This window comes from Psammomys obesus, unplaced genomic scaffold (genome assembly GCF_907164565.1).
Source record: "Psammomys obesus unplaced genomic scaffold, mPsaObe1.curated_primary_1811, whole genome shotgun sequence".
Lineage (NCBI taxonomy): Eukaryota > Metazoa > Chordata > Mammalia > Rodentia > Muridae > Psammomys > Psammomys obesus.
Window position 1 is genome coordinate 13,815,379 of NW_026596162.1, and position 26,088 is coordinate 13,841,466.

Here is a 26,088-nt window from a genome sequence, read left to right on the forward strand (position 1 = left end):
GAAGCCCAAGGTTGCTTCCTTGCACAAACTGCTAACCCACTTTGATCACTGCCCTAAAAAGGACACACAAAGTCTGTGAAAGCCCTTGGCAACCTGCACATCCTCTCTGAGGAAAACCCATTTCTGAAACTCACGTTTTTCCTCCTAATGTGGGCCAGGGCAGAGGGAGAGGCAAAGCAGCTTGGGACGGCTGCTGCAGAGCACACTGGGCCTCCTGCAAACCTCCCTCTCCCCTGGGGCTGAGACCCAAGGTGGCTTGAGCAGGGAACAAGGGCACACACCTCTGGTGCAGCTTCCACCATCAGCTGGACAGCAGGGCGAGGGCCAGCAGCGGCGGGCCCTGCGGGCAGAGGTGGGTTTGCTGGTGGGAGGAGCATAGAGGTTTGGGCAGGCACACTCTGTGAGGCTGCAACCACTGCAGGGGCCAGGGAGCTGGGGAGCTTGGGCAGGAGCTCGGGGGCAGTAGGCAGCAGCGTGTCTGGCAGAGGAGGGGAAAGGACAGCAGGCGGCAGGGACACAGCAGAGACTGGAGCAGCGACATCCGTAGTATACGAAGGAGGGTGGCCCAGCAGGACCTGGGGGCACAAGGGATAAGAATGTAGGCTGGGTGCCAGGGGGCAACAGCCGGGGCTGTGTGCAGACACATCAGCGGGCACACACGAGGTTTAGAGGATAAAGGAACCACCCTTTCCTAGCCATATGTTCCACAAAGGCGATCCACGTCTTAGAGCATATCTGGAATGTGGATTTAGCAGAGGTAAGCAGCCACGAGCCTCCTACGCACCTCCGTGCGGGAGCACAGACTTAGACTCCTACGACTTGAGTCAGAAGGCAGCACACACTTAGTGCCTAAGCTGGGCTCTGGCCATCTCCCCACGGCATCAACATCCTGCTTCTCAGAGCATGGTGGAGCTGCACCCTGAGTGCTCAGACACCGGCCATCTCTCTCAGGAGGAAATGTGGAATTCTGGCTAACCCCTGCACCCCCCACCCCCATGGGTGTTTTTCTCTAATAGCTCTTTAGGGGCAAAAAGTAAGATAAAGAAGCATTTAGTGATTTCAGCATGAGAACACACCCTCTGTGGCCCCAGGTTGGCTGAGAGGTTGGAAATGTAGTCACTTTGTCTCTCAGAAAAGGGAACGGCAACATTCACTTAGATTTATATTTGGTCAGCTACCCCGACAGGGTCAGGGGCCACTTCTCTCCTGGACACAGGACCCTTCTCCTGGACACAGGACCCTTCTCCTGGAAGGGATGCCTGTGAGCCAGACCAGCTCATCAATAAATTTCTAGAAGCTAAATGTAATTAAAACCTATTTTAAAAGGCGGTCAGTGTCCTGGATAGCATATGGTCAACCTGACATGAGCTAGAGCTATCAGAAAGGAGGGAGCCTCAGGTGAGAAAATGCCTCCCTCAGATTAGGTTGCAGGCAAGCCTGGAGAGCATTTTCTTATTCAGTGACCAATGGAGGAGGGCTCAGCCCATGGTGGGTGATACCAGGCCTCAGCTGGTGGTCCTGGGTTCCACAAGAAAGCAGGCTGAGCAAGCCATGGCAAGCAAGCCAGTAAGCAGCACCCCACCACAGCCTCTGCGTCAGCTCCTGCCTCCAGGGTCCTGCCCTGACTTCTTCCTATGATGAACAGTGATAAGGAAGTGTAAGACAAATAAACCCCTTCCTTTCCAGGCGGCTTTTGGTAATGGTGTGTTTTTGTTTGTTTGTTTGTTTGTTTGTTTTTTAATCACAGCAACAGTAACCTTAACTAAGACAGTTATCAAGACACCTCAGTGGGTAAAGGCCTTGCCATCAAATCTGATAACCTGAGTTCGTGTCCTGGGACCCACGTGGTAGGAGGAGAAAAATCAACCTCTACAAGTTGTTCTACTACCTTCGCATGTATACTATGGCACACATGAGCAGCTCCCACTATTTCAGAAATAAATAAATTCTATTAAAAAAAAAAAAAAACAGGCCTGGAGAGATGGCTCAGTGATTAAGCACATACTGCTCATGCAAAGAACACAAATTTGTTTCCCAGCATTCATGTTGGGCAGCTCCTAACAGCCCATAACCCTTGCCCTATAGGGATACAATGCCTCTGGCTTCTGTGGGCACCTCTACTCATATATATGAATATACCTAAACATGTAGTTAAACATAACAGTAAGTCCCTTTTTTTTTAGATTAAAAATAAAATAAACCTCTAGAAGCTCTACTAGCCAGACAGGTGGTGAACCCACCAGTCTGCAGCAACTGGAAAGATCATCAGCAGAAAACAAGGCCCCAAACACACAGGTGACGCCAGACCCTGCTTCCTTGCTGCAATCAGTGAGCTGAGTGGCCACTGACACCTCCTCATACTTGCAGCTTGCTCAGTGAGAACACAGGACCAACAAATTTCCTCCCACTGGATTCCTAGACAAATGTTTTCTGCTGGCCCATAAACTCCACTCCTACCCCAATCTCCAAGCACAAATGCCTCCAGAAATGAGAGAGCGTGAAGTCATACAGAAGGGGTTGTGCACACACGCTGAGTGAGCAGCTCCAGGCTGACCGGCATAAAACCTGGCTCCAGGGTGCTCCCTCTGGACCTCATTCTTCACAGCAAAGCCAGAAGGTGGTATTGGTCCACATTAGAGGAACCTGGGTTTCAGACCGAAAGGCCATGCCTCAGCTTCAGCACTGCCAGGGCTTAGTGCTCAGGTGAGTTCAGGTTTGGAGAATCCCCCAGGTGAAAGTGTCAGGTGGGGAGTGTGTGTGTGCTCCGGGTGCTGCCAGGTGGACAGAGTATGACATCAGGTACCCCAGATCTGTTTTTCCTTCCCCTCACATGGGTTTAAACAGAACAGAGCAGAAACTCCAAACATAAATGTCCAGTGAAGCCATGTGAAGCTACATGGCAGGCCTCCTGCAGCCAGGACATGTTCCTGCACACCACAGCTTCCCTTCAGTCAACCTGGCACACCTTGTGAGTCCTCACCGGACACCAGGGCAGTTCCCTGTCCCACGAGCATCGTCTTCCACCTGGCAGCCCAGGACCCTAGACCCCCTTACTGTTCCCTGCTATGTTTCCCCTCTGTTCAAACAGGAACTGTTGCAGGATATTTGATCATGCTGTGACCCCCGAGATTGTGTTGTTCACTGGAAAAACCCTTTTCCAGTTGTGGTGTGGCTCAGCCCTAGCACACACCTTTAATCCAAAAGCTTTCTGCTTGAATTAAGTAAAATCAACCACAGATCAAGAGTTGAAGCAAGCAACCAGGTGACAGGGAATGAACACAGGAAAGGAAATCAGAGAGGAACAGGAAGTCAGGAGGATGGATAGAGACGCACAGGAAGTAGAAGGGAGGGACATTCAGTTTTTTTTTTGTTTTGTTTTGTTTTGTTTTGTTTTTTGAGATAGCATGAGGAAGGAGGTTTCCTTCTTTTGGGATGTCAGCTACGTTGAAGCCCAGCTGGGTGCTTTCTTTGCCTCTCTGAGCTAGCAGGCATTCATCCCAAACATCTGACTCCCGAGTCTTTATTGGGAAAAAAATCAAGCATTTCAGATTTTGCTAAAAAAAAAAAAAAAAACAAGGAATGCTATTCTGCCTTTTTTTTGTGCCCTGGGAAGAATTAGCCTGCCATACATGCAAGTCCCGGTGTCCACAGAGGGGTCACTTCAGGCCAACAGGATTGGCAGCACTGGCATGAGGAGCATGGAACACACCAGCCATCCTGAGGCTCACAGCTCCCGAGGAGGCAGCAGATGCCCCACACTGGCTCAGGCCTCTGTCTCCAACATTCTCTTCATAAGAAAGTTAACCAGGAGCTGGAGAGAGTTCTTAGAGGTTGAGAGCACTTGTTGCTCTTGGAGAGGACCTAGATTCCATTCCCAGCACCTACATGGTGATTCACAACCATCAGTAACGCCAGTTCCAGGGAATCTGACACCCTCTGACCATCCCAGGCAGGCACACAGATGGCACAAATATACACATGTAGGCAAAACATTCATACCATAAAGTTAAATAAGTAAATCTAAAAAGCAATTGAGAGAAGGGGAGGGTTAACCACAGGACAGAACTGCCTTCCTGCCTGGTCCTACTATGTCCTTGAATCCAGGTCCTAACAGGAGCCATGGCCTTGTGAAGGACGCAGCTCAAAAATACCTTGAACCTGGCCCTGAGGGGTTCCAGTCCACCCTCACAGGCAGATACCTGGGTCCCTGAGGCAGCAGTTGGAGCAGCCTGCTCAGGCAGATGGACGACACTGGGCTGGACAGGCTGAGGAGGCACAGGTGAGGCCAGCTGTGGAGGGGTGGCCCGTAAGCTCTGCACCGTGTGGTGGGGTGAGGGCGGGATGTCTGCGGGTGCCATCTGCGGGAAGGCTGCTGGGTACACGGGCTGAGCTGGGATCTGGGCTGGGATCTGGGCCACTGCTGGATGGATGGACAGGGCAGCCACACCCTGTGGGGCCACAGCCAGCAGGGGGATAGCAGCTGGTGCATTTGGCACGATGGTCTGGCAGGGCACAGCCAGGGGCGCTCCAGGGGGATGAGGCAGCTTGACAGCCTGCAGAGGCAGGGCCGGTGATGTGGGCAGGGGCGTTGTGAGGCTTGGCAAGATCACAGCAGGTGAGAAATACTGAGGTGGTGGCACGGGGGCCACATTCGCAGCTGGCAGGTCAGTGAGGGTCTGGGGGAGGCCATCGAGTCCGGTCAAGGGAGTGATGGGGGGAACCACAGGCATCGGAGGCATCTGAAAGAGGTATAGTGGCACGTCAGTCGGGCTGCCATCCAGGGGCCCACAGCACCAGGGGGCAGTGGCTCAGCCTCCCCGAGCAGCTGCTGGTGATGGACCCCAGCAGGTCACTGTAAAGCATCATACATGCTCAAGCAGAACAGGAGGCCTGCCTGTGGATGCTTCCCGGGCACTAGCATGGAGGGGCCCATGCGTCAAGAGTGCTCACGTATAGAATCAGAGAATGACCACAGGGCTCTGGAGCTTCAGGGCACTGTCATTTGGACAGACTTGAGACTATCAAAGCTACCGGGCCGGCCCAGCCACACAGTGTCCATCAGGCTGTGAGCTCCGCGGAAGCCAGCCCCTTGGAGGGTGCTCGGTATAACCTTCTCTGAGAGGTGAGGCAGAATCACCCTCTGTGGCATTCGACCTCTCAAGAGCAGACGGCCCAGAACCTTCTGTTTATTCCCTCGGTGTCGGGGAGTACCTCATGTGGTGGGTTAAACACTCTGGCCTCGACGGCTGTCCCCCTAAGCAGTGCTTCCCTCTGCTCGCCCACAAGCATCATGTTAACGACCTCTCCATACAATTATGAGGACACAGGAACACACAGATCCACTGTGCCGCCCATGACAAACGGCTCAGTGCCACCTGCAGTGACAAATGCACCTCTAAAGAGTCACCCTCAGCCGACTTCCAGCGGCTCTGCAGGACAGTCATCTGAAGCCAGCAGGCTGCTCTCTGTGCCTACTCGGTGCTCACGGGAGAGCTTTGTCCTTGGCTTGCGCTAACCCTTTCCCACTCTGGATGGCAATCCTGCACTAACGGGACTACAGCTGCCTCACTCACTCCTCGAGGGGCCCCATATACACCACTCACAGCCAGAGGCATTTCAGCCTCGGAAGACAAGACAGCTTGCCAGGGCAAGAGAAAAGGTGAAGCCAGAGGGAAGGGGAAACCAGACACACGGTACACAGGGCATGACACCATGCTGCTAAGCCTCCCTCCCTAGCCAGCAGCCCCTGGTGATGTGTGTGAACAGGCCCAACCACGTCCCGGTACCCCACTCCAGGCGAGCAGGCCATGGCCCAGAGGTACCTGCGGAGGGACTTGAGCAAGAGGCTGCGGCATCTGGAGAGGCTTCAGCTGAGCAGGGGCCACCACCTGGGAGGCTGGAGCCAGGTACGGAGGCAAGTGAGAGGGCACTGGCTGGACAGTGCCCATGGGCTGCGAGGCCAGGACCTGTGGCAGGGTAGGTGGCTGGGCCATTGGAAGAGGCTGGAGGAAGAAGAGGGAGCCCTGTGCTCAGACACAAAAGGAATCCAGTGACCCTCGAACATGCTGCCCTCACTCGCCTGCACACACACTCCCACATACACACCTGCACAAGTTCAGGACAGCATGTTTTCACAAACAGCACTGACATGCACACAGTGATCCACACTGATAACTCTGGTCCACACAGTGCTCACGAAAACACACAGACCTCTAAATTCTTGCCAATCTGGAGCCAGCTTATAAAAACATTCAGAGTAAGCAGAGTTTTCCATGTGCAGGCCTTCGGTCACAAACTACAGACCTGAAACACACACACACATACACACACACTTTGGCTGTAGAACAATCCCCCATAAGGGGACAATTTAAGGGGATAAAATGAAGTGCCAGACTTACCTGCTGGACCGGGGGTGCTGGCTGACTTGGGCCCGTGGGCACAGGGGTGCTGGGTGGTGGCAACACAGGGGCGAAGCTCATGGAAGGTTCTGGAAAATGCTGCTGGAGCAGTGGAGGGCGGGCAGGGGGCGGCACAGGGCCCACTGACAGGCCAGGCTGCAGAGGAGGCAGAGGCTACATTCAGCAGCTGCCCTTGCCCCTTCTTATCCCTGTGTCTAGACCCCTCCTCATCAGGAAGGTGACTCAGAAGAAGCCAGGTATGGGGGCCATACAAGGCCATCAACAATACTGAAAAGCCACATGGAGCCATAGCTCCCAGCCAGGGGATGCTAGAACATAAGATCCATGAAGCGTTACACAACCATGTAAAAGACCATCACAGAGGTTTCTGTTGTTGATGTTGTTTGTTTGTTTAGGATATAGGCTGTGGGCAGCTTATCACAGAGATGATTCAGACTAGAGAGGATGAATCTACATGAATAGATCATACTATGGAGAGCTAGGAACATATAAGTTTGCAGCTCCTAGGAAGGTACCAGGACACACAGAAACAGGAACAAAACTAGCACAGTGAGGCCCTTGGCAAGGAGAGGCCCTCTGAGACTCAGCCCCAGTGGGGACAGAAACAGGGCTGTACATAGGAAGGGCACTGGTCCATGTAGCCAGCAAAGCAACAGAAAATCAGCCCAAGGATGCACAGTTAAGGCATTACTGCTACTCTGACAACATTCTGATTCTGCAGGGCTTTGTTTTGTTTTAATTTTATGTGTATGGTGTTTTCCCTGCCTGCATGCCTGATGCCTAAGGAGGCCAGAAGCAGGCATCAGGTCCCGTGGTACTAGAGCTGAAGATGGTTGTAAGCCACCATGTGGCTGTTGGGAATCAAACCCAGGTCCTCTACAGTCTTGTGTTGCTGTTTGCTCTCTAAGCATCTTCACTGTGCAAAGACAGAGCCTGCAGTACTTACGGAGAAATCTCTGGCTATCTGGGGTTTTCCCAAGTTGAAGTATTGACAGTGGAAGGGCTGGGGTTTAGAGGAAGGACTGATGCCCACTGCTCTCCAGCAGACGTCTTTAGGACATTGCTGGCTAGCACAGGGGCAGGGATTTCCAAAATACTCTTGCTTCCCCTTGCCTGGTGCTTTACGCAAGAATATGGGGAGCAGGCATGTTTGGGGAAAGTTGGATTTACTTAAAATTGTAGACAGAGGAGATGGCCCCAGTTAAGACCAGGCTAGGACAGACTGTCCACTCATCAGCTGGGCCACTGTGGTCCAGGAGCTCAGGCAGGACCCAGTGACCTTGTATTCCTTATGGTCTTTCTGTTTTATCCTCCTCTCCTTCCTCCTCCTCCTCCTCATCTGTTTTTCCCACTGGATCCAGAGTCACATCACCATAGCAGCCTTTTTCAGGATGGACCCTCCACAAGCCATCCTTTTTGTCTAAGTTATCTTTCTGTCAGGAGGCAGAGAAGGAGGACAAAGAGCCCTGACTGGCCCTGAGTCTACAGCTCTGATCTCTCTGCTCAGTCTCCCGACATACGTGTGGAGGGTAAGATTGGCTGGATCAATGAAGACCCATAGGACAGTAGGGGCCTGGTGAGGACCAGGGCAGCTAGTACAGCTTATGGCCCAAGGCAGCCCCAACCATGATTGGAAGGTGTGAGAGAGGTAGGCAGGACATTCTGGCTCAGCTGGGACTGGGCCTCAGCCTCATAAGAGCAAGCCTTTGGAGCCACAAGTCCTATTACATGAGGTCTTCCGGCCACTTAAAACCAAAACTCATTTCATTTTGTGAAATGAATAAAATTGCTAATGTGCACATCATAGCAAATGCTGGGGCTCAGGGAAGCGGAGGCAGGCATAACCCACGCATCAATTGCTTTTCCAAAAGGCCCGTTGGGCCTTCATAACTGCTCAACTCTATGTGGATACGGGGAAGAGAGAAGCCATGGTGTGCAGAGGACAGAGAAAATCACAGCACCAGCAGTGAGCCAGTGCCAGAGAGCCACCATAGCCCTAGACCCTGTGACAACGGGGGCTACCAACAGAACAGGTAAGGGGAAGCTCCCAAGTGACCGGGGAAGTTGGGGTCTAAATCACCCTCTTGAGGACTCAGCTCCGCCACCCAGGTCACACAGGCAGATCCTTGGGCTGAGCTCTTTGGACTGTAAAACAAGCAGTTTTCTTCAATGTTCAGAAAAAAGGCTAAAGTTACAGCACTTGCCATGCAAGCACAAGGCCTGGAGTTTGGACCCTCGGCCCTAGGTAGAAGGGCAGGTGTGGCAGAGCACACAGCGCTGCGAGGCAGGAGATGGCAGGCTCCTAGTGGCCCGCTGGCCAGCCAGTGAGACCCAGGTTTGGTGACAGAGCCTGTCTGAAAAAAAATACAGACTTGTGACACCCGACTCTGGCCTCTTTGTGTAGACGCAGGGGTGTGCGCACCTGCACATACACAAACATAAAGCAAAATAAATGCCTGCTTGACCCCTCCGTCATCCGCTTCCCAGATCTCACACCAGCTATCAGGCATCCTCACAGTCTCTCTTGCCTTCTACAAATACTGAAAATGGGCCCCCCAAACCATTTTCATCCCCCCTGACTTTCAACAGCTACTTCCCCCTGAGGCAGACATGCCACGGGGTCTTGGGTTTATTCCCTAGGAGGCCGGGCAGTGATAGAAAATCCATTATCACAAGTGATAGATTCCGGGCATCTCCGGAATAGACATTGGGAAAGACCCCAATGTGCTAGCATCATGCACCTGTGTGGTATCAGTGACACCCTCAGGAAAAGGCTGGTTGATTCCATCAGCTTCCCAAGCCATGGGTACGCTAAGGTCTCTTCCCAGGCACTGCACTCTTCATCCAATTCTTCACATCTAAGGCTTATCAGCAGCCTGTAGTTCTGCAGCTCCCAGCAAAGACGGTCCTCCGTGGACTGCGTCCTCGAGTCTCCCAAGGGAGATGTGGTGGGAAACCAACTATAGCCCCCCTCTAACCCTCACCATACTTAGCACAGCCTTGACCAGAGGCCAAGAGGACAGAGCAGCGCTGGCTCTCAAACTCACCACGGCGGCTGGCTGCTGGAAGGCCCCTAGTGCAGGCAGGCTGTGGGTCAGGCCAGGCCCCTCACTCACGGGGGGGCTGCACACACAGGATGCTGGGGTTGGAGCCGTGTCCACAAGGGAGCTGAGCACCATGCTCTGCTGGCTGCTCTGGGAGTCGGAGTACACGGTGGAGCCCTGGCCACTGTCGAAGGTGCTGTCCGCTGGGGAGGACAAAAGCACGGCTCAGTGTGGTCATCTCCAAACGCCTCGTCCCCAGCCTTGCAGACAAACACGGTGGCCTGTTCCTGGACCCCCTTTACAGGGCTAGGCCTGGGTTGTTGTCACGAATGCTGTTTAAACTATCACCTGTTACACAGCAGCCCGGGGCGCCACCACGCTCTGGTGCACAGTGCTGAGGCTGCCCTGGTACTTGGCAAGGCAGCCTGCCTACATGGTCAGCCAGTGAGGAATGAATGCCGGAAACCTATCTGAGACAGCACTCTGAGGTTACTGCTTCTGGATTCCAAAAGCCACAGGCTTTACAATTGCTACCAAAACACCAAGCTATTTATTTTCACAAGGGGCTGCATTTCCGAGTTAGCATTCTGTCTACTGATAAGCCAGGTGAGGGGCAAGTCTCGCTGGCTCTGCGCTAACAGTTTTTCCAAAGAGTGATTTTAACCTAGGAAGACATAAGGAATGCTGAGGTTTAATTGGGCAAAACCAATTAGACAAGCAGCTCTGGTTTTTAATGAGCCAACTGCTCATTAGAGTGACCATTTCTACCTAGACAGACAGGAAGGGAAGGGGGGGGATGGCGTGGGAGAAGGAGGTGGGCAAGAGGAAGGTGGCCCCAAGGCTAACGAGATTCACGAGGCAGAACTCCAGCCATGTGTGTGACACTTTAAATATTGCAAGTGATTTGTATAGATTACTTGTACAATTAAGATTTCACTTGGAGACACAGTTACCACCCCCAAAATTAGTTGTGTTGTCATAGTCCTCAACATGAGTGTTATGGCAGCAGAAGCCATCTGCTCGATTCAGCCGGGGCTGCTGGTGGAAGAGTCAGGAGAGCTGATGTGGTATCGCCAAATACAAGTGTATGCTTGTGTTCCAGCTAAGGGCTGGCACTGCTCAGGCAATGTGTTAGCTGGCGAGCTTAGCATCTACGGTGCCAGGCTGGTCAGCCACTGTAGAACTCTTGCAGCTAGGCAAGAAAAGGAAGGCAAAAAGCCCAGAGCAGCAGGCAGAGGGGCACTTGAGGGTGTTGTCCATTGTTGAAGAAAGGGGGACGAGGGTGTGCATGCACATGTTCGCATGGTCTTCATATCACAGGTGCAGACACAAGTGAGCATATTCTTTCTTGTGTTTTTGCATCTCAAGACGGGGTTTCTCTATGTAGCCCCTGCTGTTCTGGAACTCACTCTGTAAACCAGGCTGGCCTCAAACTCAGAGATCCGCCTGCCTCCATGTATGGAGGTACACATGTTCTCATGTGTGAACGCATGTACACCAATATCTATGTGTGTACAGGTAGGTGTCAGTATGCTGTGTGTGTGTCTTTACATGCATGGATTATCTACATAAAAGGAGATGCACAATGGGTATTCACTTGTACATATATGCTGTGTGTGTGTGTGTGTGTGTGTGTGTGTGTGTGTGTGTGTGTCCACACGTGGATGACACAGGCAGGTCATCTCTGGAAGGTAATTAAAAGACTTGCAGCATTTGTTGCCTCTGGGAGGACAAATGACTGTCCTGTAAACCCTGAGGGGTTTAAAATTCTGAAAAACACGACTGTACCATCTATTTTAAAAATATATATATTAAGTGAGCAAAGTCCCTTTGAGACGACAACCAAGGCCTCCGCCCGAAGGTGCCCTGAGCCACATGGGAAGGGGATCTGTTGGCAGAGAACCCCTGCACTTGACATGAACTCAGCGCCTCCCCCCATGTCCACGGGACTTTCTCATGCTGGGTCACCACGACCTTCGGCATGCACCACAAGTGGGGCATTGTTTCTCGGTGGCAAACTGGGTCTCTTCAAAGCTCAACATGCAGAGCTCAGCTCGCAGTGAAGTCAACAGTGGGCGGAGCACTCCAAAGTGAGGGCCGCTCATCTGCATGGAAGCAGTCTTCTCGGATGCCATTCGAATCATGAGCGAAGGGGGTTGCATATTAAATAAACAAGGTTTCGGTCTTTCCACATGAACAACCTCAAATATTGGTCTGGGCAGGTCGCTGGGTTCAGCTGATCTGTGCCAGGCTGGTTCACAGAGTGGGCAAAACCGTGTCTCCTGTCTCAGCTCATCGCCGAAGTTTCAGATGTAAAAAGCAAACAGGACACTGACTGCCTATTCTGAAAAGGTACTGGATCATCTAAGGATGGTCTCTGATAAAACCTGCAAGCAATCCACCTCAAGAGAAACAAACGCCTTGAATATGGACAAATGTGTCACTGGACAGATGGCTCAAAGGTTAAGAGCACTGACTGTTCTTTCCAAGGTCCTGAGTTCAATTCCCAGCAAGCATACGGTGGCTCATAACCACCTATAATGAGATCTGGTGCCCTCTTCTAGCCTTCAGGTAGACTAGAGTACAAATAAGAAATCAAAAAATCTTTAAAAAGAAAAGAAAATGGACAAGTGCTCTCAGAGGTTTCTACTGAAGACAGTAGCAGAGATGGGCAGTCACAGCGACAAACACTCCAAACCAAGACAGCCACCACTGGGTCCCCTGCACAGCCGTCCCCTCCAAAGGCTGGGTAATGAATGGTTCTTCACTTGGCCAGTGCATCCCTCCACCAGGCCAGGACTGCTCCTCTCAGAGAGAGTAAAGAATCAGCTGCAGTACACAGATTCCCAATATGGAGACAAGGTAGAACCAGCTCCCTCAGACCCTACTAGGTCAAGGACATCTGACTTGAGAAGCCGGGTCCAGCAGGCCTCAGCCTTCTGGTCATAGTAGGAGAACGTCGGGAAAACCCAGCCCTTTTCCTGAAACTATCACCCACACCCTGCAGGGCAGACAGTGGGAACAAGCCTGGACTGGCTAAGGAATCATTGCCCATGTGTCCTAGCACCAGGAACCATGTGTTGGCTCTGTCACTCCAAGACGTGCTCCTTTAAAAGATCTCCATGTGTGCCCTGGGAGAAGGTGGCTAGCCAGAAGTGAGCCTGGAAAAGGAGACCAAGACCTAGCCAAAGCTTCAGGGAACCACCCACAGCTGGAAGCAACGACCCAGGTACCTGAGGACAGCCAGGAGCTCACCACAGACTGAGGCAGGAGCTCACTGGGTACCTGCCTTTCTCACAGAGCACTGTAATAAAGGATGAGGACTCTGTTTTGCTCTGCCCTGAAGCTGGTTACACTGGTGGGGGTGGGAGAAAGGACACAGCTAACCACAGTGACCCCATTCCATGTACTCACAGGCTAAGGAGGTAACACTAGCGGGCAAGGTAGGGGGCAGGAGGTGCTGGTCGGCCTCAGGTTCTTCAGGTTCTGGCTGTCCAGGCTGTCCACCCTGTGCATGGTAGGTCACCTGGACCTGCAGGGGTGCTGGCAGACCCCTGGCCTTGTCAGGGCTGCCCGAGTCCTTTGGCTCCTGAGACTGTAGTGCAGGCCAGATCCTCTCCCGCCGCCACTGAATTAGCGCTACCCGGTCACGGATGGACTTGGCCACAATCTTCACATCACTCTCATGGAAAAATCCAGAATCAATCTGCAAAGGCAGGCATATGGTCAAGCGTATTGGAGGCCAGCCATCCTGCATTCGTCACTTACGCATCCACACACACCCTTTGCCTAAGACCACCCCCACCACCTACCATAGTTCTCAGGACTCCTCAGCCATCTCACCGGTGATGGCCCTCAACGCGCTCTGACTCAAGTTTACAGGCTCCAGCTCATACACAGCGAGTACTCAACGATCTCGTAAACCCTGACCAGCCTGGGAGGAGGAGGCCCATTTGGCCACTGGAAGCGGTAAGGGGAGCATGAGGGCCTGGCAAAATCCTAAACTTCCTTTATCAGCAGAACATTCCACGGCCTCTGAGAAACACAGTGAGCTCACTGGGAATATCGGTGGCAAAGTCACTTCCTGAGACTGAGGCCCTACTAAGGCTCTGCTATGGTTTGACTGCAGGAGCTGAGTGGGACTCATGAAAAGCTGGGCTTAAGTCCCTTCCCTTCACGAAGACCTCAGTTCTAGAGAGTCCGAGTGGGGGTAGTGGAGAGACAGCTCAATGGCTAAGACCACCAGGGTTCTGTTCCAAATCCCGGGATCAGACACCCTCATCCAGACTCTGTGGGCACGGCACACCACCGTCACCACACACCACCCCATATACATAAACTAGAAACAGATCTTTTTTTAAAAGAAAGGAAAAGATTTCAAACAAACAAACAAAGACAGGTGTCACGGTGTAGCCCTAGCTGGCCTGGAACTCAGAGCCGCCTGCCCCTGCCTCCTGAGAGCTGGGATTAAAGGTGTGTGCCACCATGCCCAACAAGAAAAATAAATACACTTTAAGAGAGACTAGGTGGGCTCTTGGCTGGAACGCTGCACAAGGTGCCCTAATGTGGAAACTGGGCAAGAGAGAGAGGGGAACAGACATGGCCAGCACAGTTGTACAGCCAGGCGCTTCCCACATCGAAAGGTAGCGATGTGGAATGGCCCCTCGGCACGGTGGGCCCCTGAGCCGTCAGCGAAACAGCGGTGAGCCCAGAGGCACATGGAGGGTAACATGGCCCCGTGAGCTATGTCTGCCCTAAGGGTTCAGAAACAACGTCCACAATCCTGAGAGGCCATAGGAAACCAGAGCTGCCACCGGCTCAACGGCTCAGGGCTGGGCAGGAGAACGAGGAGGATGAGCCAGAACTGCCTGGACACGCTCAGGAAAGGACAAGGACGTGCAAAGTGACATGGGAGCTGGTGCTGGGGCAAATCCAGGACATCTGAACATCAGAGCGAGCAGCACAATGATGCCTTAAATGCCAGCACACATTTTGCATAAGCAGTTTGCAGACGACCTGTGAGGACAAGAGGGACAGGGTAGCCCACTGGAATCAGACTGGGAGGTGTGAAGAGTATCATTCACCCTTTCTATTTCTTCCTTTCCCTGACTGTCTCTGTGCATCTGAGTCTCCTCTTATCCACCCCTCCCCCCACACTCACACCATTTCTCTCAGGAGTTACTGCTCTGGGTGAGGCCACATCATGAGCTATTCTCCATAGAGACCCATTGGCAGGGAACTCAGGTCCCCTGCTACGTGGGCTACCAGCCCTGACTGACACCTAATTGTACCTCATGAGAGGCCCTAATTCATCCCTTTCCCCAGACCTGAAGCCTCCTGTACCAGCCAGAGCACTCAGCACTATTGTCAGGCTGTGAAGCTACCAACATCTAAACAGACCTGTGCTGTGTCAGCTCAGAGCCAGCATCCTACACAATGGATGGACAGAAGCAAACTCCTCCGGGCAGGCCACAGTGACAAAGCAGTCCCTTCTGTGAGACTCCTGAGGATGCATCACCTACCCAAGAGGGGCATCTGAGCTCTTCCCAAGTGTCAGGCCACAGAGGACAAAGGACTGAAGAGCCAAGGAGCCCCATGACAGTGGCCTAATGCTTGGACACCAAGCATCCAAGTAGCCTGAGTGAGGAAGGTGAGGAGGGATGGTGGTAGCATGCTGACGATGCTTTTGTATCCTGAGTGCAAGGAAGTCTCCTGCTTCCCAGGAAATACCAGATAGGAACGTACTCAGGGCAATGAGCGCCAGGCCTCAGCTCATTCTCAAACAGTATGTTGTGGGCATGGGAGTTGTTCTCTGTGACACTCTCCAATGTCCCAGTGGCCCTGTCCAGATCATGTCAAAGCAGTTTATTTTGAGAGACAATTCCGCTTGCTTGTCAGAGAGATCCCCCACGGAAACCTCCCAGGTGAAGAGGCCCCACTGACTCTGGCAGAGGCATAAGCGGACTGGGCGTATGGCCAAGGAAAAGGGTTAGAAGAGGCGGGGCCTGAGGACACAGAACCCTCTGTGGGACCAGCCCATTTTCAGGGCCTGTGGTTCAGCCACCATCTCGGTGAGGAGACTTCCTGGCAGCAGACATTCCTCACCCCAGGAATGGACCAGATGAGGGTCTTCTTCTGTCCCTTTCAATCAGGAACAGGCTCTTTCTAGGGACTTCTAAGCCAACTACAGGGGCCCTTTGAGAGGCAGCTCATGCCAGACTGACCAGAATGACTCCAGGTGTAGTAACTGGCACTGATCTGTGGGGCAGGGACCTCAGTCCACATTAAGGACAGCTGGCTATTTCTGCCGTTTTCAGGATGCTTTCTCTGAGGCTCCATGCGGCTACCAAGCAAGGCCCACCTGGCCAGAGCTGCCAAGGAAAACTCCACCCTCTACACATCATGATTAGTTCCACTTTCTGCAACTCTCCAGCCATCCTCAGGGTGGACCTAACTGCCTGTAGCCGAGCACTCCACAGAATCTGCCCTGCTCAACCTGCCGTGCTGGCCTGTGTCCCCACCCTACAACCCATCTTCATCCTCATCCCCCTCCAGGTGGTCCAGATGGTCTCATCTGGATGCTAGCGTGCCTGCGGCACCTCACACCTGGGTAGCTTCAGGGGTCCAGGGTCTTGCCAGATGTTAGTTCCTTCTGCAGCCTAGGCCCAGGGAGGGTCTTGGTGGCCTGGACAGTAATGACCCTAGAGTCTCTAATGTGCCAGATGGAGAAGGGCAAAGCTGTAATCTTGACAGGCCTCCTGGGATCCAGGACCCGCCCTGAGGCCCAGTCAGAGAATGGCAGAGCTATGTGATGGACCCATGTCTGCTTGTTCACATAAGAACCTTCACAGGGAAAATGTGGGGCTTTCAATTGGCCCAGCGTAGCAGCCAGGCTTGGCAGAGTGGGGATACACGTTGGTCATGGTATTACTATTATTATTTAGTAATAGTAGTAATATTTGTTTTTTTGAGACAAGGTTTCTCTGTGTAGCCCCAGCTGCTCTGCAACCTGTTCTTGTAGACCAGGCTGGCCTTGAACTCAGAGATCCACCTGCCTCTGCCTCTCAAGCGCTGGAGATAAAGGCATGTGCCAACACAGCCCAGGACTTACTATTATTAAGTTGACAACAAGTCATGTCCTTTCCACATGGATGCCCTTTGTATAGACGGTATGCCTCAAAATGGAAAGAAAATGGAGTTCGAGGCAGAAAAGTGGGAAAGGCAAGAGGAAAGAAAGAGGCTCAGGAGAGGGTGCTGGGCCCAGGGACTTCCCTGGCACTGACACAGGGACATAGCTTGCGAGTTCAGCCAGATGGCAGGGACCAGCTGAGGTGAGTCACCCACAGTGACCCTATCCTGCGGGAGGCCCTGTCCTTCTCTACTTTATAACAAGCAGAAATAAGGAGGAGCCTTGGGTACCAACTGCTTCAGAAGCAGCTAAGGAGCCTCCAGGAAGGGTGCGCAGGGTATGCTTGGGTTTAGGGGGCTGTGTCTTTCAGGGAATTGAAGACAAACTGGGAAGCTGAGGTCTGGGCAATGCTCAGAATCTCCCTGTCAGGGATCCTGAGCATCATCCTGGAAGCACCACCACTTATGCTGCAGTCACTCACACTGAACCCCAATATCCCCTTATGGCATCTAAGACACCCTGTGGCCCCTGATCCCAAGGCCCAGCTCCCAAATCCCTTACGGCCCAGTGCAAAGCAGACAGAATCACATTTGTAATACAGCCCTGGCCTCATTTAGGAAGGCAAGTGTGGTGCTTTGAAGAGGAATGGTCCCCATAGGCTCATGTCTGAATGGTTGGCCAACGGAGAGGGGCACTATTAGGAGGCATGGCCTTGTTGGAGGAAGCGTGTCACTGTGGGGACGGGCTTTGAAGTCTCCTGTGCTCAGGCTATGCCCAGTGTGGCACACAGTCTCCTTCTGCTGCTGCACATCAAGATAGAACTCTCAGCTCCCCTCCAGCACCGCGTCTGCCTGCACCCCGCCATGCACCCCGCCATGATGACAATGCACTAAACCTCTGAACTGTAAGCCAGCCCCAATTTAACGTTTTCCTTTATAAGAGTTGCTGTGGTCATGGTGTCTCTACAGAAATGGCACAATGGCCAGTTAGGACCCTCATTCTTACCTCAGGAAGCCCCAACAAACGCTCCTCACAAGGCCAGAACAGTGACATTTCCTCAGGATTCCTTCATCTGAGACACAGGAGACTCTCCCTCCATCCTCCCAAGAGTCCTCCTTCCCATTTCTATCATTCCCCAGGCCAGTGCCAATGACCAGACCACGTCCACAGTATGCTCTCAGAAAGTGGCGGACACTAAGCTCCAGCTGCTACACTGTATGCAGTTGGCACACCACCTCACACATAATGAGAAAGCAGAGAGAAACAGCTGTTGACATCAGTGCGTAGAAACCTGTGTGCTGGTAACCAGCTGAATGCACAGACAGTCGCTCCTGGTGGCTGAATTGGAAAAACACACCGTGTACCACATACAGTCCCTGGCCACCAAGTGTGAGCCGTGAGGTCCCTCCAATAAGCACGGAGCTTAAGAGCCCATGCCGTGTGTTCAGAGCACAAGCTCTTCTGGCCAGGATGGGAACAGATAGCGGGTCGGCCTGTCACATGGGTGACCGTTTTGTGTGTCTTGAGATGATGGTATGGCCAGCCCCCAGAGAAGCCAGCCTACACTCCAGCTCAGCAATAGTATGTCACATCTGCCCTCACCCTGACTATGCCATACATGGCTGCTGCACAGGGAAGGCAGCCCTGGCTAGCACACTGGCAGCCCGTGGTGGTTTCTTTTCTTTGCAGAAGCAGGAAGCGAGGACCTGCACTCAGCTGCACTCCGGAAAAACCACACAGACGTGGTTCTCCAGGACCACTCAAGAGCCTTACCCCAGCAGAACCTAAGTTTGCCTTCAGTATTTCCTTTCTGCCCCGGTTCCCTAGGAGTCATGGGTGCTAAGACCCTGCTGCCAGGCTGCTCCTCCCTTCCCCACCCTCACCTACACGTGCTCTGGGCCACACATTGTGCAAGTGGCATGGTCTCCAGAAGGAACCGACTCGAGGCTCACGGAGCCCCTCACTTCCGGCTCTGAGGACTCACACATGCCAAGGCATCACTACCCAGCCTTACAGGGACATGTCCACTTCTGACAGGAGAGCCAAGGAGCCCACCATGCCGTGCACTGTGGACTTGCATTTTCAACAGATGTGCTCTGTCCTGTGAAAGCCTCATTTAGGAGCTGGGTACAGCGGTGCAGGGGCCTATAATCCCAGCTGCTTGGGAAGCTGAAGCAAAAGGATCCAAATTTCAAAGCCTGTTTGGGATACCGAGTGAGTTCAAGGCCAGCCTAGGCAATTTAGTGAGAGGGGTCTCAAAATGTCAAAAGACGGGCTGGGGCTGTACTAGGATATATGCCACCTGTGTGAGAGCCTCGGGTCAGGCTGCTGACCCGGCCGAGCTGCTGGCTCACGTCTGCGGTCTTCCCTCTAGGTTTTAGTGGCATCCTGACTCCTATTTGCCACCTTCTTCACTGCAACACGAAGGGCCTTTCTGAACTCCTGTGGTGCGGGATTGACATGAACACAGACACACAGACACACACGCATGCACACTCCCCTCAGCCCCAGAGTGGCATGCCAGTAGAACAAGCTTGTAATGAAAATGCCCCCTGTTGTTGAAGACTCACTCACCTTGTATGCTACTGAACACTCGAAAGGTGGCTAACGACGCTAAATTTTACACTGTGATTAGATTTTAAAACTACCTAAACTTTTGTAGGAACTTTTTGGATGGTTCTGGCCTGGAAACGTGAGTAGAATAATCCAGTCTGGCATCCAGGCTCTAGAAATTCCCAGGCCCTGGCCATTTGAATCTTGTAGATGTCAGTATACCCCAGTAGCGCTGCAGAGCCTGGGCCTGAGCGACTCCCTGTCCCGTAAGGGTTGTTCTGCTACCTATCCTATCCTGCTATCCCAGTGAGCTCAGCGTCCTTTCCTTTCCTGAGGCCTAGTCTGACATCCCAAGCAGAAAGGGGCCACCCTCCTCACCCACAGCCAGGCAGTGGGACACTCCAGTATTCTTCCATCACCTTTCAGGGTGTTAAAGTACCAGAACCCAAAATACTGCAAGAACATTTCCAAAGCAGGAGAGACAGATCCCACGTTCAAAGCCACAGCCCTGGGGCAGACTGACAAGAGGGTGGTCAAGGTAAGCAAGGCCCTTCACTCTCTCCACTTTCCTATCAGACTCCTTCTTGGAACTCTGCCCCAGATGCTCCTCTCCCAAGTCTGGTGCAGGATCTCCTTAGCCCTCCTGTTACTGGACACACCTGACCATACAGCAGAGATCCCAACCCCTCTGCCAGAACTGCCCCTAACCTTCCCATGCCCCCTGCCATTCCCTGCCCTTCTGGGAAAGCAATTGATTTGTGATTTTTTTCAAACCCCCAGATTTGCCCACAGATAGTCAGAACCGCCTTGATGTGCACATTACCATCTCCTGAGCCACCTCATCGGGGGTCTCCTTCTCCAAGTCAAAGGTAAACTCTATGGCTCCATTGTCTTTGGGCTTGCCCTTCAGCTTCTTGGGGTCTTCTACCCAAAGCCGCAGGGCTATGGTGGACTTCCTGCCATGGTCCTCTTCTGCAAGTTCCACCCGGACACCCGTGTCTTCCGCGAAGAAGGCGTGGCTCAGCAGGTCCTTGATCTCATACCTGGAGGGAGAGTGGCTCCCAGGCAGGGCTCGGGGACAAGGAGCTCCACACCCATCAACACGCACAACACCAGGCCACCACACAGCACACTGAGCAGGTTAGGCTAGAAAGTTCTCTCCCTTCATTCCTGGCGGATGGGCTCTGCCCCCGAGGGTAGGACACAGGTGTGCACACAAGCGTCCCCAGGAGACGCTGACAAATTATGACCTGACGTGCTCTTACTGCACTATGCTCTAAGACACCCTCCTCCCCCTATTATAAAAAGAAATCACACTCTGTACGAGGCCATCTGCTAGGCAGGCAGAAACAGACCCTGCTGAGGTGCAGGTGAGTCTTCAGTCCTCAAGAGAGACCCCTGGCTCAGGGTGATGAGAGGAAGTAGAACCCAGGGTTCCTGGGCCTCACTGCAGCAGTAAGGTTAGTAGGGAGCCTCTCTCAGGAAAAGGGTGTTGGAAGAATAGAGGCAGGCAGACAGACAGGTAAGTAAGGACTTGCTAGACCTATGGGTTTGGAGACAGAACCCAGGGGGTCCAGGTCCTCTGGCAGCCAGGTGGTGCTATATGACCACTTCCAGCTCCAGAGAGCCGTGCACCCAAACACAGGCCCCTAACCACCGTGTCTGTCTGGTCTCTCAAATGCCATCAACTGTGCAACATCCTTTGTCATAAGTCTGGCTTCCTCTGGACATCATGTCGAAGGCCATGAGGACCAGCTACCCATCCCTATCCACTCCTGAGGATGTCATGAGAATGTCCCAGTTTGTTTGGGGAGTAGGAAAGTGGCTGTCCTTGGAAGGCCAGTCCTGTTTTGAAGAGGAATTGGCTTTGTAGAGCAACTGAGAGGTCCAGAGGTTGAAATCTGTGGCCTGAGCGATGGTTGAAACAAGAATAATCCTACAGTGTACAACCTGCTGTTCAGAAGGGCTGACAGGACTGAGGCGCCTGAGAGCCTGGGTGTGGAGATGCTCCTAAAGATCATGGGAATGGAGACATATAGTAGGAAAAGCAAGTAGAAACAGTAAAGGCCTGGGTGCACGGCACCTCAGGCTGGGTTAGGAGCCTGACACGTGAGGCAAGAAAGGATGTGAACCACTGCTCACAGCAACTCACAAGCCTGGTGTCCCATAGCCTGGGCCTGTCTGTCTCTCTGACCTGGGAAGTCTGCATGGAGAATGTAGCCCAAGAGGCCAGCTGGACCGACGTCAGCTGGAGAACATGGGGCCCAGTGTGCCGCGGCTCACCTTTCCTCTTTGTTCTTGCAGATGCACTCCCCGATGATCTCCTTGATCTCAGGATCATGCACCTTCTCGAAGCTGGCCGGCTTGATGCCCTGAGGAGAACAGAGCAGTTATCTGGCACCACCCAGAGCTGGAGGCGCCACTGACAACCCAGTGTCTCCCATGGCCCGGCTTGCTATACAGGGCTCTTCCCTGCCTGAGGCCCGGAACCCAGCAGAACCTGGGGTCTCACTGAGCTGAGAGCAGAGCTGTGTACAGGAGCTGAGGAGACCACGAGGCAGAATTCTGGAAAGGAAAGAGTAATAAAGATCCCACATGTCTACGATCCCCCCAAGCCCTTGCTTAAAACCAAGAGGAGTGCCAAGTCAACACCACAGATCTGGGCAAAGAACCATCAAGAAGCTGCAGGCTGAGCCATTCCTGCAGCTATGATGCAGTGTGTGATGCTCAAACAGAAACTACCAGAAGTGCTAGGAGGCAAGAAGATATGACTCCTCACCAGACAGGCAAGCCAGTCAACAGAAATGCCAGCATGCCGGAAGCTGCAGGCAAGGGGCAGGGGCAGGACTCACAGCAGCTGTGCAGCAGTCACAAAAAAAAAAAAAAAAAAAAAAAAAAAAAAAAGAAAAGAAAAAACCTGCTTATGAGCAGAAATTATAGATACAGAGAAAGAACTAACTAGAAATGGAAACCTTACAGGTCATACATGCAGACGAAAAGTCAGGGCAACAGGAGCAGAAAGACAAATGGACACACAGATCTGTTCTCCAGTTCAGAATTTGTGACACTATGAGGTATAGGTTGGCACATAACATACATAAAAGTAAGCTCCCAGAGGGACAGGATGGGAGCACTGAAGGAAAAGAAGACACACTTAAAGATTGAGATGATGGCTCGGTCAGTAAAATGATTGCTGTAAGCACGCAGACCTGAGTTCAGATGCCCAAGCACTCAAGTAAAAGCCAGAGTGGCTGGCACACACCCATAACCCCAGCCCTGGGGGAGGCTGAGCCAGGCAGCTCCTGGAGACACACTGACCAGCTGGTCTACACAAAATTGTGAGTCTACAGCTCTAGGTCCAGTAAGAAACCCATTCTCAAAAGTAATGTGGAGACTCAATTAAGGAAGCCACCTTGATAACTTCTTGGCCCTGCACATACATGGGCGATCACACCCCAACACACACACACAGAAAAAAAGGAAAGACAACCTACTAGAGGAATGATGTACAAGTTGTTTCCAACTTGAATGAAAACCTTAGGCCTGTGAATGATCAAGCCCCAGTCTAGAAAGCAGAATGGAAAAGAAGCAGGGATGTGATGGGAAGCCTTGGATCCTCTAAAGCTCTTCAGTTTAGCACAAGGCCAGAAGCCAAAGTTCCTCCCACTTAGGGAGGACAGAAGACATCTTGGGTGTATGAAGCATGTATGCCAGAAGGCGATCTGGAGCCTCAAACTCAGATCGCCTTCTGGCACCAACGTGCCCCACAGCTGTCCCCTGTGCTGCATAGACCCTGCTTCACCGTCCAGCAGTGAGTGTCCACAAAACTGAGAGCCTCTGGAACAGAGCCCCAGTGCCCCCCATATGAGCTTCCCCTCATCCTGGTGAAGACCCTCAGCCCAGGTGGATTCAACACTTCCCACAGAGCCAGGCCTTCCCACCCACACCTGGGCTTCTTTCCTATACCATCCCCTTCCCAGGAGTCAAGAGTACTGTCTGTGGTCACTGCTTCTGCTGAAAGGCCAGGAAGAGACTTGGAGGGAGAGGGAACCACTGGCCTCTCAGAGCGAGTGCATAGAGCTCTCTCACATCAGAAGGAGGAGCTGGCAGGGTTAATCTGCTCTGCTACAGGGGTAAGGAAACAACTAATCACAAAAATAAGGTATGCTGAAGGCCTCAACCCTCCCAAGCTTCAACCTTCAGCAGAGTCAGACTTTAAAAGCCTTGCCCTTTCTCGTTTTATCTGGAGAAGGAGGGGATTAGAGAAGGAGAACGTTGTAGATGTAAACATGTTTTTGTTTTGGTCACAGGTGTGGGATGCAGGACGGGATTCGGGACTGATTCAGATGGTCACAGCCGCAGACTGTTTGCCTGGTGCCGGCTCTGAGAGAGGCTCTTTGCCAGCTGCAGATAGTTTAAATCTGAGGACTCTGGAGAGAGAATAAATGCCAGGGCCGAGAGAGAGAAGGGAACTCCAAGAAAGAAGGCTGCTGGTGCTCCCCTCTGCTGCTCCTGGTTGCTGTTGGTGCAGTGTGATGAGAAGTTGGAGATATCCTGAAACAAAGACTGGACTTTCCACAAGGAACTTGACTACCCTAACCAGCAGGAAGTAGCTAAAGAGAACTCTCCTCTCTCCACTACCTCCTTTCTCTCCTACCCATACTGGGGTGTTGGAAGGGGGGGTAGAGAAGGGAAAAAGAGACATAAGACACCCAAATAAAATAGTTTTAAGAGAAATAAGAGCTGCTGAGCCTGGCTGCTGAAGCCTCACTTGGGGAAGACAAGAATAAAGAACCCCAGAGGGGTTCATTCAGCATTGTGCTGTCTGGTAGCCAGAATGAGGGGCATGTCCAGTCCTCTGCCTAAAAGGCCCCTTCCTGTTCCCAGCCCAGGGGACAAACCACCTACCGTGTGCAGGACAAGCCTGAAGCCCAAATTCTTTGCCATATCCCACACCAAAACCACCAAGATCTCTCAGGCCTTCAACACCTTGCTTGGCAGATAGCCCTTGCCTCCCGGGAGTAACTTCACACCAGTGCAGGCTTCTGGGCCAGGCCACAAGCCAAGGACTCTTGCCTGTCACCATCTATCTATAGTGCACACAGGAGGGGCTCAAGGCAACTAAGTGACATAATTTGGATCTGACAGAAAAGGGGAAGAGATGCATACCATCTGCAAGAGGGCTCCTCTGGCCCAGAGTGAAGCTACGTGGGCACCTAGGCCATACATGGCTCCACACACACTTGCAGAGGTATCCTCTGCCACACAGGCACATGGAGATGAGACATACAGACCAAGCACAGCCTCCTGCTGGGCTGCCCAGGCTGAGGAGGATGCAGGAAAGACTCCAGGGATCACAACAACCAAGGTCAGGGAACACCCTGAGGGCCATGACAGCAAAGACGACACATCATGAGAACCAGCACAGAAGAGCCCTGGCCCAGCTGCTCCACCTCAGATGCTGTGTTTGCTCCACCAGCACAGAGGCCACCAGACAGAGGGGAGGGACAGCCCAATCTGTTTGCACAGCTGAAACCTTCGGATCAACTAAAAAAATCACAGTGACAGCAGAACAGGGATTCTCTCAAGCCTCAGTTTCCTTCTTCCTGGGTCTCCTGGTTCCATGCAGGTAACAGTCTCTGGGCTAACAAAGCACCATTATTTTTTTTGCTAGACTTCTCACCCAGGCAAACCTCGGGTCTCCACTGTAAGGCACCCATGCTCGCTTCTTCTCTTACACAGCTGCCCCAAGGACTAACCACAGCTGCGTCCTTACTAACAAGGTGGCTGAGTGGACTCACACAGGTGACCTTGCGATAGATCTGGGCGGCGTTCTGGCACTCGGAATAGGGGTACTCTGAGGTGGCCATCTCCAGCATGCACATTCCGAAGGCGTAGACATCAACCGACTCGTCGTAGTGCTCCTCATACATTTCGGGTGCCATGAACTCGGGGGTACCTGCACCAGGAGCAGCAGACACAGCAATTACTGATCATGGCCCCTTTGCCCCGTAGATGCTCCCAGCCGTCTCCATAGCTGTCCTCTGGCACGCTCAGGACACCAGCAAGGCCAGCGGACCCCACGGTTTAAGCAGGAGTGTTCTGCAGACTGTCCAAAACTTTGCCTATGGCTCCATGGCTAACCACCAGTCCTCAAGGTCCTTTCAATCCACAGGGATAGAAAGCACCACTTCTGTGGGTCCTAACTAGTCTCTGAGCACTCCCTGGCTTGTATGTGGGTATAATTATACCCCTGAGAACAGGTCAGTCAGTATCAGCCAGTTCTCAAGTCTCCCCAGAGATGACAAAAATCTTTTGGTTTTTACCCCAAACGTTTAACTTGCTTCTAACTGCAAAAACCCAGGAAGGCCCTGAGTGCCCCCAGAAAGGGAAATGGCTTTATAACTATTCTGGGTATATCTAGAAGTCAATGTGACATGCAACTATTGCTTCGGGAAGAGGGGGGTTTTGAGCAACTGACATCTACCTGACATCCCACAGAGCCATTAAGATAAGGACTGCTCATAACACACACACACACACACACACACACACACACACACACACACACGATGCTTGCAACAGCTGCTATGTGCAAGAACAGGTATGCACATGCATGTGGAAGCAGAGGAATTGTGTCATTCCTCGGACATGGTCTCCTGCAACCCTTTCTCTCCTTTTCCTTTGAGTCAGGGTCTGTCACTGTCCTGGAGCTGAGGAAGCTAGGCTAGCTAGCCAGTGGACCCAAAGATACATAGTAACCAAGCTCTTGCTTCAGAAGCCAAAACCACCTTTTCATTAAAATTTGGCGAGTCTGGCTAGCCTGCCTGCTCTGAGGAGCTCCTCTCCGCCCATAAACAGTGGGATTACAAGCGGGCTGCCCCTCTACCTGGCTGTCACTTACAGGTAGGTGCTGGGGACCTGAACTCCAGCCTTCAAGCTT

The 26,088-nt window shown here is 52.6% G+C and overlaps 1 protein-coding gene across 11 annotated transcripts in view; it reads right to left on the reverse strand.

The window, feature by feature from the left end:
- Positions 1 to 26,088, reverse strand: part of Wnk2 (WNK lysine deficient protein kinase 2) — a 107,863-nt gene that overhangs the window by 37,586 nt on the left and 44,189 nt on the right. For all 11 annotated transcript variants that reach the window (XM_055595081.1, XM_055595078.1, XM_055595076.1 and 8 more), the window contains exons 5-13: positions 24,947 to 25,104; positions 21,429 to 21,517; positions 19,969 to 20,188; positions 12,878 to 13,169; positions 9,467 to 9,666; positions 6,399 to 6,554; positions 5,823 to 6,002; positions 4,200 to 4,739; positions 282 to 575 (exon numbers count right to left, since the gene is read on the reverse strand). In XM_055595081.1, the coding sequence (XP_055451056.1) occupies positions 282 to 575; positions 4,200 to 4,739; positions 5,823 to 6,002; positions 6,399 to 6,554; positions 9,467 to 9,666; positions 12,878 to 13,169; positions 19,969 to 20,188; positions 21,429 to 21,517; positions 24,947 to 25,104 (2,129 nt within the window). The remainder of the gene's footprint in view (positions 1 to 281; positions 576 to 4,199; positions 4,740 to 5,822; positions 6,003 to 6,398; positions 6,555 to 9,466; positions 9,667 to 12,877; positions 13,170 to 19,968; positions 20,189 to 21,428; positions 21,518 to 24,946; positions 25,105 to 26,088) is intronic.